The sequence below is a fragment of the Microcaecilia unicolor genome, chromosome 12 (genome assembly GCF_901765095.1).
Source record: "Microcaecilia unicolor chromosome 12, aMicUni1.1, whole genome shotgun sequence".
Lineage (NCBI taxonomy): Eukaryota > Metazoa > Chordata > Amphibia > Gymnophiona > Siphonopidae > Microcaecilia > Microcaecilia unicolor.
Window position 1 is genome coordinate 30,843,976 of NC_044042.1, and position 13,670 is coordinate 30,857,645.

Below are 13,670 nucleotides of genomic sequence, written 5' to 3' on the forward strand. Positions count from 1 at the left end.
TGAAATGTGGCTTACAGAGACCTGTTATAGCATATCTATACCAGGTTGAAGAAAACAATTGGTATTGCATAGAGGTGAAGGAATACAGGGAGGTTTGAACAAGTCTTAGCACCAGGCGTCTGTATTTTTGTCCATGTTTCCTTTTACAGTGTCTGTAACATGGGTATTCAAGACATGCTTCCCCCACTATTAGGTCAAGGACTACAGATAGCATTCAGACACCCCTCCTCCCACCTTTTACAGTCAATAAAATTTAAAGGAGAAAAGGAAACAAATTAAATTATATTAAATAAAGACAGCAACGATATGACATAAATTGAGAATAATGAAAGAAAACCTAATAGGAACAAATAAAGAAAATTAAAAGAAGAAATATTAATTAGGAATTGTAGCGTATTCTTCTCATTATTTTAATGGAATATAGTTGATTGAATTTTACAAATAGCCTCTCATATTTTGCTTTTTGCTAGCTGTGGTTGCTATTCTTAACCATGTTTTTCAAGGAAGAAGCATTTGCAACTAATATGTATAACTGCTCTACTTAAATAGTTCATGCTTTAAAATGATCTTTAACGTGCATAGGGAGGGTTCTGGGCAGAGGCGTAGTTAGGTGGGGCGCTAGGGGAGGGACTGTTGCCCCAAACGGACTTTCGACGGCGCTGGTGTCTATTTCTCAGGTGGTCCGTCGTGCCTATGTAGTCCATTCTCCGCTCTCCCTTGAGTCACAACCTGACTATGCTTCTGGTTCTAGGACCTGTTGGGTTCCTCCAAGTAACCGGGACTGGTTCTGCTGGAGACAGGATGCTGGGCTTTTAAGCCTGCACAACATGAGATGATTTTCAAACACATGGTACTGCCTACAGTGGCCCTTTTACCAAACAACAGTTAAAAGTGGCCTTAGCTCGCCTTTGCGTGGGTCATTCCTGTGCGCTAGGCGATTTTTACTACTGGGGGAAATTGACTGATTTTTCTATGACCACACGCTAATTTTCCCATTAGCTCGTGGCCATTAGTCTGTAAGCACCTATCACCACCTGTTTTGAAGGCAGTAAGGACTCGGGTGCTAAACCCAACTGAGATCCATGCTGTTAGATGACATTTGGGTGGCATACAGGTCAGGACTGCTAACAGACAGTTCCTGTTCTGTGAGACAGAGGGACCTATTGGGGTCAGAGTACCAGAGAAATGACAAAAAGATTTGGGATGTAAAACAAGAGCAAATTAAATCAATCGATTCTTATCAGTCATAATTAGTGGCTGGAAGAGAAGATGCTGATACGATCTCAACAATTCAAGTTATAAGTAAATGAAAAAGCAAGGGGAATGACTTTCAACTTTGGAGCTAAGGGGCCCAGGGCAGGTTTACTACTGGTTATTAAAATCATGGTTCTATAAGAATTGTTTTCTGTTAGAGAAAAACAACAATTTGAAATTATCATTGTTGTATCTGTAGTTATATAATTTAACATTGTTAATGCTGTCTTTTTTTTTTTGTTTACTGCCCAGAGCTTTTGGTTGGGACGATCTGTAAATGTCGGTTATTATTTTCATTTAAATGTTGACGCAAAATATGTATTGTGTGGTACAATGTTTTGAGAGCAACTTCATTGTTCATTTGCTGACAAAATTTGATTAATTTTGGGGCCCTCTTACCAAAGCTTAACGCGTGCTAACGGACATTAGCCAAATGCTGAACGTCTTACTTTATACCTATGGGCCACATGGCTAATACCAATTAGCATGCACTAAGCTTTAGTAAAAAGGACTCCTTATTTACTGACTCTGGCTTGTATTTGCAACCTAAAGCATTCTGGTACTTTTTCTACCATTTTTGAAAAGAGTACTTTAAGTGCCAGCATGCTTCAGGATGAGAGTTGTCATAAATCCAGGCATGGGGGAAAAGATAAGATAGAAGTTGACTGGGAAGGTCCAACCTGTTCCTGATAACCAAATTTGCCTTTTTACAGTTTCAGGATGGCAGCTGATGCCCCACTAAGGTGGGAGTTTGAGAGTAACGAGGTCCAAGAAGGTTACAGAGCACTGGGCTAGTTTGTGTGAGGGATTATGGCATGTCAGGGTTGAATGTTGATGTGCTAGGTTAGACTTCCTTGAGCTGCATACTTTTTGTTTGCGTTTCAGGGGTGGACAAATATTGCATTCTGCAGAGAAGCCTGTACAGTAAAAGCAGTCCTGGTCCCTGCGCTGTCACACACAGGTGAGATGAGAGAACTGCTCTCCCATGATATTGTGCAGTGCACATGTACTATACTGACTGTCTCATCTCCAGGTGCTTCATCCATCCCTGACATCTTTTCTATCCTGAATGGGGGAGAGAGGAAGGTGGAGGTGAGGCTGGAGGGGAACAAAAAGGCTTGAGATGTGGGAAGAAAGTAGGGGAGGCTGGAAAAGGCAGAGGAAGATGATGGGAGGAGGGAGGGAAAGGTAATTGAGAGCTATAAGGATGGCGACAGAGCTGGGGGAAGGGGCGTGGGAGCTGAAATAATGTTAGGAGGTAAGAGTAGACAATGAAAGGTGAGACAGAGAGGGGATGAATGGTTAGAGATACCACAGTTTCTAGAGCTGTGATGGAGAGAAGACAGGAAGAGGAAAAGTGGAGAAAGCAGGAGAAACAGAAGGAAATATACTGTAAAAACGGTAATGAGACTTGGAAGCCGAGGAACACTAGTACAGTACAGTGAGAAGGAATTTTTGAAAGTTTATTTAAATGTATATATGTATAATTGTCTTTATGGCCTAGTGGCAGGATACAATCAGGGCTGAAATTAACCTGTAGATGCCCATAGTCAATGGGGGGGAGTCCCCAACCCCCTCCAAAATTATTGGAGGTAGAGGGAGTCCATCCCTTGATCACCCCTGTCCAGATCTTTATTGTCTCCTCTCTTGACATTGCCCTTTTGCCTCAGAGTTGCCCGTTCTCATCAAGACGTGACTGGAAATTCAGCTTGGGGCCTATGAACCCTCGTGTGCTAACAGGCTATATAGGTGCCCTGCCTCCCCCTCCTCCTATGCAGGCTTCCTGTCTCTATGGCAAACCATTCGTGGAACATGGTGTCACAGGGCCTGTTAGCCTGTGAGGGTTCACAGGCCCCGTGTTGAAATATCAACCCTGGAATTGCTGCTGTTGCAGGGTGGCCCCACTACACAAGCCAATGCTATGACAATAGGCCCAGGTCTAGACATGAGAAATAACAGTAACAGTCTGGTACCTATGAATGAATCGGGGTCTGCGTGAGACACATTTTGCTGATGCAGCTGTGTTTCTGCTCTTTTTCCCAGCAATATGTGGAATTTTCCCTGCTCATTCTTTTGTGGGAAGTCTTTCTCTCTCGGGTTTTGGGAGATGTGCATCTCTTGATATCTTTATCAGAGTTTACACTCCCTGTACCCAGACTCTGGGTTCTTAATTGAATCATGTTAAAATTAATCCAGGGATGGTGTAGTTCTTGAGCTTCCCAGATGACACAAGCCTTTCTTCACATGACAGTTTGGGTGTTGCTGCACCTTTTGGGTAATTCTTGTATTGGTCCAATACAAGTTATTACAGGCAGCAGAGAGTCAAGTTTGTTCTCCCCATCTCCCCTTCACCCCACCCCTGTGCTGTTGCTCCCTCTCTGCATTCTCCTGCTTTGTATGGTTTCCCTTTCTATTTATGGCATTATTTTTTGGATCTGGTAATTTCCTCCTGTTCCTTATCTTCCAACTCATCCAGAGCAGTACCATGAGCCTCCATTCACCAATACATGGAGTTTTATTTCAGTTTGTTTACCCCCCCCCCCCCCCCCCCCAAAAAAAAAAAAAAAGCAGCAACATTCTCTTGCTAGGGGCTGAGAACCATTGGAACCTGGTACATATATACCCTCAATCTGGCCACTAGGTGGCACAGTTGAGCAATAACAAAGATTTCCTCCCACCCAGAGGTTGTGGGTGCTGCATCTGCAATTTCCTTAGATCCGGCTGACCCAAGGAGTGGAGGTCAAAGCTCTGGAACTGAAGCTCTGGAACTGAGTCCAGGTGTCCTGTGTGTCCTGCATGGCAGTACTGGACCATCTTTCTCTTCCTTCACTTTTTCATTGTAGCCTTTTGCACCCTGTGATTCTTCTCTAGCTGGCTGTGACCATCTCTATTTTGCCTCTTCAAGTTTCTTGCCACTGACCTATTGACCTCTTTTTAGTCTGATTCATCAATATCACCAAGAGAAGCGGAAGGGCTTCTTGCTTCCAAGATCCATCTGGGGTGGACAGATGTTAATGAGTCTGGCATCTGAAGGTGAGAAGGGGAACCTGTATAGAGCTGTACTGTGTATGCTTGGTAGGCATGTCAGTCTTACCTAAGATCACCTTCATGTCTGTTAAGGTAACAAAGTTAATTTCCTTTGCTCTTTCTTATGCATGAGATCTTTTTCACTTTTTCCATGACCCTGATGGTTATTATGGGTAATGTCTCTCTATCAAACAGGGGTATGGTGTGAATGTTTCTGTCATTGGTAATAGTCTTGAGAGCAGAGGCATAGCCAGACCTCACGGTGGGAGGGGGCCAGAGCCCGAGGTTAGGGGCACATTTTGAGTGCCGCCCCGCTGCCCCCTCCCCCCCACTGCCACACCTTGTCTCGCCTCCTCGCTCCCCCCCCACTGCCTCACCTTGCCTCCTCGCCCCCCCCCCCCCACCGCCATGCCTCTACTACTCAGTGCTTTTTTTGTAGAAAAAAAGGTGCTGGTACTCATTATGGGCGGGGTCACCACATATTGCTCCACCCCTATGATAGCCACACCCACATTAACCACACACCCTATACCAGCCATGGCCCATATAAACAGACATCATTGAAAATATTACAGTACTATAGGAGAAAAAAATAACGTGATTTTTTTTCATTATAAATAATCTCTGTAAGCTCTTACAGCTCCAGTATACCCAGTGCAAAATAAGACAGCCAATGTAAATTCTCAAATTGGACATATTACAAACACTAAAATGAAAATAAAATGATTTTTTTCTACCTTTGTTGTCTGGTGACTGTTTTTCTTTCCATATTGGTCCCAGTCTGTGATTCTGCTTTCCTTTGTTTTCGCTTAACTCTTCTGTGCCATTTGTCTTGTCATTTTTGTCTCCTTTTTCTTTGCTTTCTTCAATATTTTTCAGGCTCTCTCTCTGTCCAGATTTAATTCATTCTTACTATCCATTCTTTAATTTCCTTCATCTACCTGTGGCTTTTCATCTTTTCCTCACCCTTGTTCTCCCCATGCCCCTTCCTCTTATTCTCCAGTCTTTCTCTATTCCCCTTTTCTATCCAGCAGCTCTGCTTTCTCTCCCCATCCTTCCAGTGTCTCCCCTATTTCTTTCTGCATTCTTCCATCCAGCGTCTTCCCTCTTTCTCTCCCCATCCTTCCGTTTTCCCTCTCTCTCTCCCCATCCTTCCATCTGTTTTCCCCCTCTCTCTCTCCCCATCCTTCCATCTGTTTTCCCCCTCTCTCTCCCCATCCTTCCGTTTTCCCTCTCTCTCTCCCCATCCTTCCATCTGTTTTCCCCCTCTCTCTCTCCCCATCCTTCCATCTGTTTTCCCCCTCTCTCTCCCCATCCTTCCATCTGTTTTCCCTCTCTCTTTCCCCATCCTTCCATCTGTTTTTCTCTCTCTCCCCAATCCTTCCCTCTGTTGTTTTCCCTCTGTTGGTTTCCCTCTTTCTCTCTCTCCCCAATCCTTCCCTCTGTTGGTTTCCCTCTTTCTCTCTCTCCCCAATCCTTCCCTCTGTTGTTTCCCTCTTTCTCTCTCTCCCCAATCCTTCCCTCTGTTGGTTTCCCTCTCTCTCTCTCTCTCTCCCCAATCCTTCCCTCTGTTGGATTCCCTCTCCCTGCCAAGTTTGGTGCGAACGGCGCGAAGTCGTGACGCACGCGGCACCAGCCCCTATTTCCGGCCGCTGCTGCTTCTCCTGTTGAGCAGCAGCGGCTGCTACACAAAGAAAAAGAAGATTTAAAAAAAAAACTTCAAACCAGGGTTGCCAGGTGGAAAATTTTTTCCCAGCCCAATCGAGCCCAAAAAACAGGCCAAAACCCGCCCAAACACAAACCCCGCCCCTGACACCCCCACCCCCGCGTCATCACCCCTGCCCCCGCCGTCATCAACCCCGCCCCCGCCGTCACCGGCCCCGCCTCCCACGTCACCGGCCCCGCCTCCCCGTCATCGGCCCCGCCTCCCACGTCATCGGCCCCGCCTCCCCGTCATCGGCCCCGCCTCCCACGTCATCGGCCCCGCCTCCCACGTCACTAACCCCGCCCAAAACGTCATTAACCCCACCCAAAAACGTCACTAACCCCGCCCCCCCGCGGCCGAAAAAACCGCCCTAAAGGCCAAAAACAGCCCAAAAAACCGCAACCCGCCGCGGGCAAAAATTTCCCGCGGCGGGTCGCGGAAAACCGCCCAATTGGGCGGTAAAACCGCCCACCTGGCAACACTGGCTGAAACGCGGCACCCCGGCACTGTAGACAGCCATTAGGCATTGGCTGTTGCCCCACAGCCGCTCCTCCTCTTGCCTCTACGTCACTGCCCCTGGAGGAAGACCCCGGAGGAGCGCAGTGACGTAGAGGCAAGAGGAGGAGTGGCTGCGGGGCAACAGCCAATGCCTAATGGCTGTCTACAGTGCCGGGGTGCCGCGTTTCAGCCAGGTTTGAATTTTTTAAAAAATCTTTTTCTTTGTGTAGCGGCCGCTGCTGCTCATCAGGAGAAGCAGCAGCGGCCGGAAATGGGGGCTGGCACTGCATGCGGGACATGGACTCACGGGGTGGGGGGAGCAAAAATAAAAGGTGCCGGTACGCCGTACCGTTGCGTACCGGCACAAAAAAAGCACTGCTACTACTACTACATATCATTTGTATAGTGCTACCAGACATACGCAGCGCTGTACACGCCTCCCCCCACTCCTCGCCACTTCCCCTCACAAACAAATACCTTTGCTGGTGGGGGTCCCCAACCCCCGCCAACTGAAGCCTTCTTCAGTGCCGGTCTCCGGCGGAGCCGGATTCGCTACCTGCCCTCTGCTCTTCTTTCTTCTTGCTCCTCTTGTGCATGATGACGCTGAGCATCAGCGTTCACAGGAGGAGCAAGAAGAAAGAAGAGCAGGGGGCAGGCAGCGAATGCGGCTGTGCCGGAGACTGTGGCTGAAGAAGGCTTTAGCTGGTGGGGGTTGGGTTCCTCTGCCAGCCAAACCAGGGGCCCGGATGAAATTTGCGGGGGCCTAGGCCCCCATGCCCCCCCGTAGCTACGCCCCTGCTTGAGAGACAGAGTGTACTCTGGGTATTAGATTCTTTGATTGCAAAGGACCCCCCCCCCCCCCCCCGGCTTGCATGTGATTATGTGTATGGAGCTCTCATGTGTTTGGGGTATGGGGGTCTTTCTTTGTTTCTTTCTTACTCTCTCATAGAGACATGAAGCACATGAGTGCCTATCTGGTGACATATTTGGGTACTATAAAGTTCTTTCTTTTATGTGGGTGGGATTCAAGGATCTTTAATATTGGTGAGGTATTGGCAGGGCCGTACCAAGGGATGTGTGTGCATGGGCGCACAGGGTGCAAGGGAAGTGCGGGCACCAAAATTGCTCCCCATCTATCGTCTCCTCTGCTTGGCTGTGGCACAGTGAGTGGGGAAGTGGCATGTTGCATAGGGCAAGATTCCAGCTTGGCACAATCTTGGATATTGGGTCTGTTGTTCACAATCTGAGCATCCCCCTCTGTCTCACCAACAGATGCTATTGAGCAGCACAAGAAGCGTTTGGCCGAATGGTTCAGCCATTTGCCCAATGAGGAGAAGCAGTTTGGTCCCTCTCTCACACTGGACGCCAGCCATGTGGACCCTGTTATTAAGGAGAGCTCCCTAGAGGAGAATTTGAAGCCCCTGTCAGAACTGAGCCTGCAGAATCAGCTCCAGACTCGGGGCTGCTCACGGACCATTGCCATTCAGGATGTGTTCAGTGCTGATGCCAGTGGGCGGGTAGTGAAAAACGTGGTACTCTATGGTACCATTGGCACAGGCAAGAGCACCTTGGTGAAGAAGTTGGTGTTGGACTGGTGCCATGGGGGGCTACCACAATATGATCTAGTGATTCCCTTCTCCTGTGAGGACCTGTCCCAGAGCAAAACCCCCATATCCCTCAAGCGCCTTATCACCAAGAAGTATCCACATCTACGGGAGGTTATGCCCCGCCTGGGCTCCTCCCAGTTCCGCACTCTTTTTGTGCTCAACAGCCTGGAGTGGCTTAAACTTGACTTCCGCCTGGCTGAGACCGAACTTTGCAGTGATTCTGAAGAGCCGGTTCCCCATGCAGCCATCATCGTCAACCTAATGAGGAAATACCTTCTACCTGAGGTCAGCACCAGCATTCTGGCTTTGGGAGCACGTGTGTGTTATGTGTATCCCCACATGTCTCTCTTACTTCATGTGTGCACACATATGAATACATATGAACTTTTTGTATATGTAGTTGTGTGCAAGTATCTCCATGTGTGTAATGCATGTTAGAGGCTGATCACATTTCAGATTCAGTTATGGTGCCAAAACTTGCCCAAAATTGGCATTTGGCCATATTTCGGTTTCTGCCAAAAATGCAGGTACATTTTCAGCTGAAACTGAAATTTAGTGCTGTATCCCTATAGCATTCCACTCACTGAACAGGATTGCGCAACTCCCTCCCTCCCTCTCCCCCCCCCCCCCCCTCCTAGGCCTCCCTTAAGATTTCTGGTGGTCTAGTAGTGTGATCAGGACAGGAGGGATTTCCAATTGCTCCTGCCCATGCCATTTTCAAAATGGCTGCCGTAACCTCCAGAGGCAGCCTCATGAGACTTCAACTCAAGGTTGTGGCTGCTGTTTTGAGATTGAAGCCGACATGGGCAAGAGCGATCCCTAGTCACTCCAGCCCATGCCAGTTCCAGTCTCAGAATGGAGAATGCTACTGAAAGTCACAGCGGCCATTTTGTTGGTTTCAGCCAAAACCAAGTAGTGATTTTCAGCTGCAGATTTGGTTTTGATCACTCTTTAATACATGTGTAAGAACATAAAATTTGCCATACTGGGTCAGACCAAAGGTCCACCTAGCCCAGTATCCTGCTTCTAACAGTAACCAATGCAGGTCATAATTACCAGGCAGAATCCTAAAAAGTATCAAGATTCCATGCTACTGACACTAAGGGATAAGCAGTGGCTTTTCCAGCTACATTAACTGCCTTTACACCTTGCTCCAGCAACGAGATCCAGAGCTTAACTATTCAGCAAGTGAAAAAATATTTTATCCTATTTTGTTTTTTTTAATAACTTCATGATATGTCTTGTATTGTATATTTTGAAAGAGTAAACAATTGATTCACATTTACCCATTCCACGCTACTCAGGATTTTGTCGACCTCTATCATGTCCACCCCACCCCCCCTTTGTGTATGTCTATGTAGCATGTACACATGAATGAGTTAGTGCATCTGCATAAGTGTGTGGACATTTCTCAACTGCTCAAAAGAGAAAAATAGAAAATGAGAGTTAAGGGAGATGAAACTATGCAGGTTTCTTTCAATGTGAAAACTGAATTTGATGACAGTGAAAGAAGTGGAATGATGCCTACTTACCCTTCTTATGTGTTCCCTTGGAACTTAGGCTAGCGTGATTGTGACTACTAGACCTTCTGCCCTTGGGCGAATCCCAAGCAAATATGTGGATCGCTATGTGAAAATCTGTGGCTTCATGGACACAGACCTGCAAAAGCTGTATTTTGAGATCCGCCTGTCTCGTCAGGATGGGAATGCCTGCGAGACTGCCAACCTGATGGAGATGCTGTCTCGCAACCTGGAGCACCACCAACAGCTGGCAGCTGCCTGTTTTTTGCCCTCTTATTGTTGGCTGACCTGCGCCACCCTGCACTTCCTCTACTTCACCAAAGCAACCACACCCAACCAGACCCTGACTGGCATCTACACCAGTTTCCTGCGACTTAATTTCAGTGGTGAGATCCTGGACAACCATAATACCTCACAGGTCTCCATGATGCGATATGTGGCCAAGCTGCTGGGCAAGTTAGCATATGAAGGCTTCAAGGCTCGCCAGACGCACTTCACAGAGGAGGATCTACACAAGTTCCTTGAGGTGGAAATGAAGACTGAGGAAGAACTGAACCTGCTGACGGTCTTCCGCAGTGATGTCCTAAACTTCTTTCTCACACCCTGTCTGCAGCCAGGGAAAGAGCAAATGTTTGTTTTCACTATCCCTGCCATGCAAGAGTATCTGGCCGCACTCTACGTTGTATTGGGTGAGAATCGCACAGTGCTGCAGCGTGTTGGCAGTGAAGTGTCTGAGGCCATTGGCAAGGCTGGCGAGGACATCACAACTGTCTTGAATATCCTGGCCAAGTTCTTGCCGTTACGCATCTTTGCGCTATTCAACCTGCTGAAGATGTTTCCACGTCTGTATGGAAAAATCAGTGGCAAGAACCGAGACAATATTGCCCAGACCTTGGCAGTGGAAATGTTCCGAGAGGAAGATGCCTTCAATGATGATGTCTTGGATCAAATTAATTCCAGCATCCTGGGGGTGGAAGGTCCTATGCTCCCCTCTGACCAGAAAGAGCAGGAGGAGGCCTTTGAGCTGTTTCCTATCTTTATGGGTGGGCTGCTCTCGAGGCGTAACCGGACCACTCTCGATCAGCTGGGCTGTTCCATCAAGAACTTTGCTGCCTTCGAGATCACAAAGGCCATGAAGAAGCACTTGTTGAACAGCAGCCTGAAGAAACAGCCACCTTCGGAGCTCATGGACTTCCTTTTTTTCCTGTACGAGTTTCAGAACGAGCGCTTCACTGCAGAGGTGGTGTGCTCCTTGAAGGTGATTGACCTTTCTTCTGTCAGGATGACCCCTCTGAAGTGCTACGTCCTGGCCGCAGTGTTGGGCACCAGTGGGCATCAGCTGACTGAGCTAGATCTCACTTCCTGCCACATGGATCCTCATGACCTAAGGACCCTCAGTTCACTGTTCTGGAGGTGCAAGACCCTTGAGTGAGTCCTAATTCTTCTTCGATAGTAACCTACCATGACCCCTGAGGTATTCTGTGAATTTGGGGTGATGGTTGGTGGGGGTGGGGGAAGATGTAAAGGTTGCCTCAAATGCTTAAGGGAGAAATGTGGAAGCAGGAACAGCTTCTTTTGAAAAGTGAGACTATAGTCCTATTCTAAGATGACAAACATTAACTGAGCCGCAAGATAGGAGACCTCAGGTAAATGTGAAGGGCAATTTTATGACTGGGTGCAAGCAGTTATGTGCGCTTTGTGCACGTTGGTGCGCACAAAGCGCTATTTTACTTATGGAATAGCGCTTCGTGCAAAGAGGGCCTACACGTGAGTGGCGTATGGGCGGGATGTGGGAGTGTCTCCACTTAATATGCGCACCCTATAGAATAATGTAAGTTGCACGCACTGCATGGCACACTTGTACATGCCAGCTTAACGACAGTCATAGACATGGCGTAAGTGGGTGCACCTAAATGTTGGCGCATCAATTCAGATTTGTGCTAGTGTTTTATGATGGAAGATGCTATTCAAGAAGTGGCACTCAGTGCACGGCATCGAAGTGCATAAATTGAAGCACTAAGTTATGGAATCCCCTCCATAGTACATTCCAGGTTTGGTATAGTCTCATGCAGAATTAAGATCAATAGCGTGGGAAAAGCAGACAGAGAATTTAGAACAGAACAGGGAAAGGCCATTGTGTTAATAATAGGGGTGCAGCAGGTTAATTTCTGAGGAGAGGCTTGCTCACCTCTGGGTCATTGCCATGACTATTCTGAATGGCCACTCAAGGACTTTGAGGGGGAACTTATCAGGGGCATAACCAGACCTCCAATTTTGGAGGTGCCCAGGGGTGGATTAAGGTGGCAATGCATTCCTCACCCCTGCACTGCGCGCATGCTAACTATACCTTTGTTGCGGGGATGCCGAAGCTTCGCCAAATAAATACAATGCCTCCACTGCCCTTCATCTCAGCTACTTTCTTCCTGTTGATGTCAATGGCACAAGGACTTCTCGTGCGTGCTCAGAGCAGGCACGAGAAATCCCAGAATAAGTGGCTGAAGGCACTCCGCTAACATCTGCAAGAAGGAAGCAGCTTCGTGCGCTTGCATGCGTAAATGCCAACATGCACAAGGTGCACATAAGTGCATGCACCCAATTATAAAATTGCCCTTCACATTTGCTGATTTGTCATACCTGAGTAGGAGAGGAGTGGAGGCACTGTGTTTGTTTGGCTGATGGGGTGTTGACATCGCCGCCAACAAAGGTAAAGGAGTACTGCAATTCTGGAGGGGGCCCAAGCCCAAAGTGGGGGGGGGGGGGGGGGGGGGGGGGGAGGAAGAAGTTTCAGGCCTTGAGGACCCCCCCCAATGGTTACGCCTCTGCACCTTATGAAATTACCCCACTCACAAACATCAATGTGATAGCAACGGTGCATGTATTTGTACATGCATTTGGTATAGGAACGTTCCAGAGTAGACTGTGGGCAGAAGCATGATTTGAAGCATATGCTTTATAAAATATATGCGATCACGTGTTTTGCACATGTGTACACACAAGCAGATGGAAATTTACGTGGGTGCATTTGTGCTTACAGTTTCTGCAGGATTTGTGCTAGTACTTTATAAAGACGTGGGCACCTATGGGGCTCATTTTCAAAGCACTTAGACTTACAAAGTTCCATAGCAATCTATGGACCTTTGTAAGTCTAAGCGCTTTGAAAATGCATGCCTCTATGTGCCTTAATAAAACAGGCTGCAAATAGGTGACTTTTAGTTCTCTCAGTCTAAGCAAGTTTTTATTAAATTTACTCTCTGAAGATTATCATTCTATAAATAAATACATAAAATGTGGTGCGCTCTTACTTTTCACTCTGATTTTTAGTTTGCAGTTCAACAGTCTGGGCCCTGAGGCTTGTGAAGATATCCGGAACTTTCTTCTGCATGAGAAATGTGAGGTGGAGACCTTGCGGTAAGTGAGGGGGACAGCAGCCAGAGCTGCATTTGAGTTCTTTTTACTACATTAATATAAATACACCTTTTCCTGACAGAACCATTTATTAGAACATAAGAATAGCCATACTGAGTCAGACCAATGGTCCATCTAGCCCAGTATCCTGCTTCCAACAGTGGCCAATCCAGGTCACAAGTACCTGGCAGAAACCCAATTAGTAGCAACATTCCATGTAGAACCCCAAAGAGTAGTATCATTCCATGTAGAATCTCAAATAGTGACAGGATGCTGGGCTAGATGGACCTTTGGTCTTTCCCAGTATGGCACTACTTATGTACTTATGTACTTATGTACTTTCCTCTGTTAGGAAATTGAGGGGTCCTTTTACAAAGGCGCTATGCGTGTGCAGCGTGCACCTAAATGAGACCACCACCAGGCTACCATGCCCCTGGCAGTAATTTTAGATTTGGCACATGCCCATAATGCCTGGATGATTTAATTATTTATTTTCTCCCATGCGCATCGTTTCTGACAGTAACCGACAGTTGGAATGCTCCAACCGGTCACCGCACGTGTAACGCGTAAGCTCTTACTGCTAGATCAATGTGTGGCGTTAATGGTTCAGGCATGTTTTGGACACGCACCGGTGGACAAAGGGGAGCCGGTTGA

The 13,670-nt window shown here is 47.4% G+C and overlaps 1 protein-coding gene across 3 annotated transcripts in view; it reads left to right on the plus strand.

Moving 5' to 3' along the window:
• The window catches only part of NLRX1 (NLR family member X1), a 56,897-nt gene that overhangs the window by 9,782 nt on the left and 33,445 nt on the right, over nt 1-13,670 (plus strand). For all 3 annotated transcript variants that reach the window (XR_003944069.1, XM_030222025.1, XM_030222024.1), the window contains exons 3-7: nt 2,140-2,215; nt 4,193-4,287; nt 7,757-8,376; nt 9,652-11,039; nt 12,933-13,019. Coding sequence is in view for 2 of the 3 variants with exons in the window: in XM_030222025.1 (XP_030077885.1) it covers nt 2,140-2,215; nt 4,193-4,287; nt 7,757-8,376; nt 9,652-11,039; nt 12,933-13,019 (2,266 nt within the window). In the remaining variant the exon portion in view is untranslated. The remainder of the gene's footprint in view (nt 1-2,139; nt 2,216-4,192; nt 4,288-7,756; nt 8,377-9,651; nt 11,040-12,932; nt 13,020-13,670) is intronic.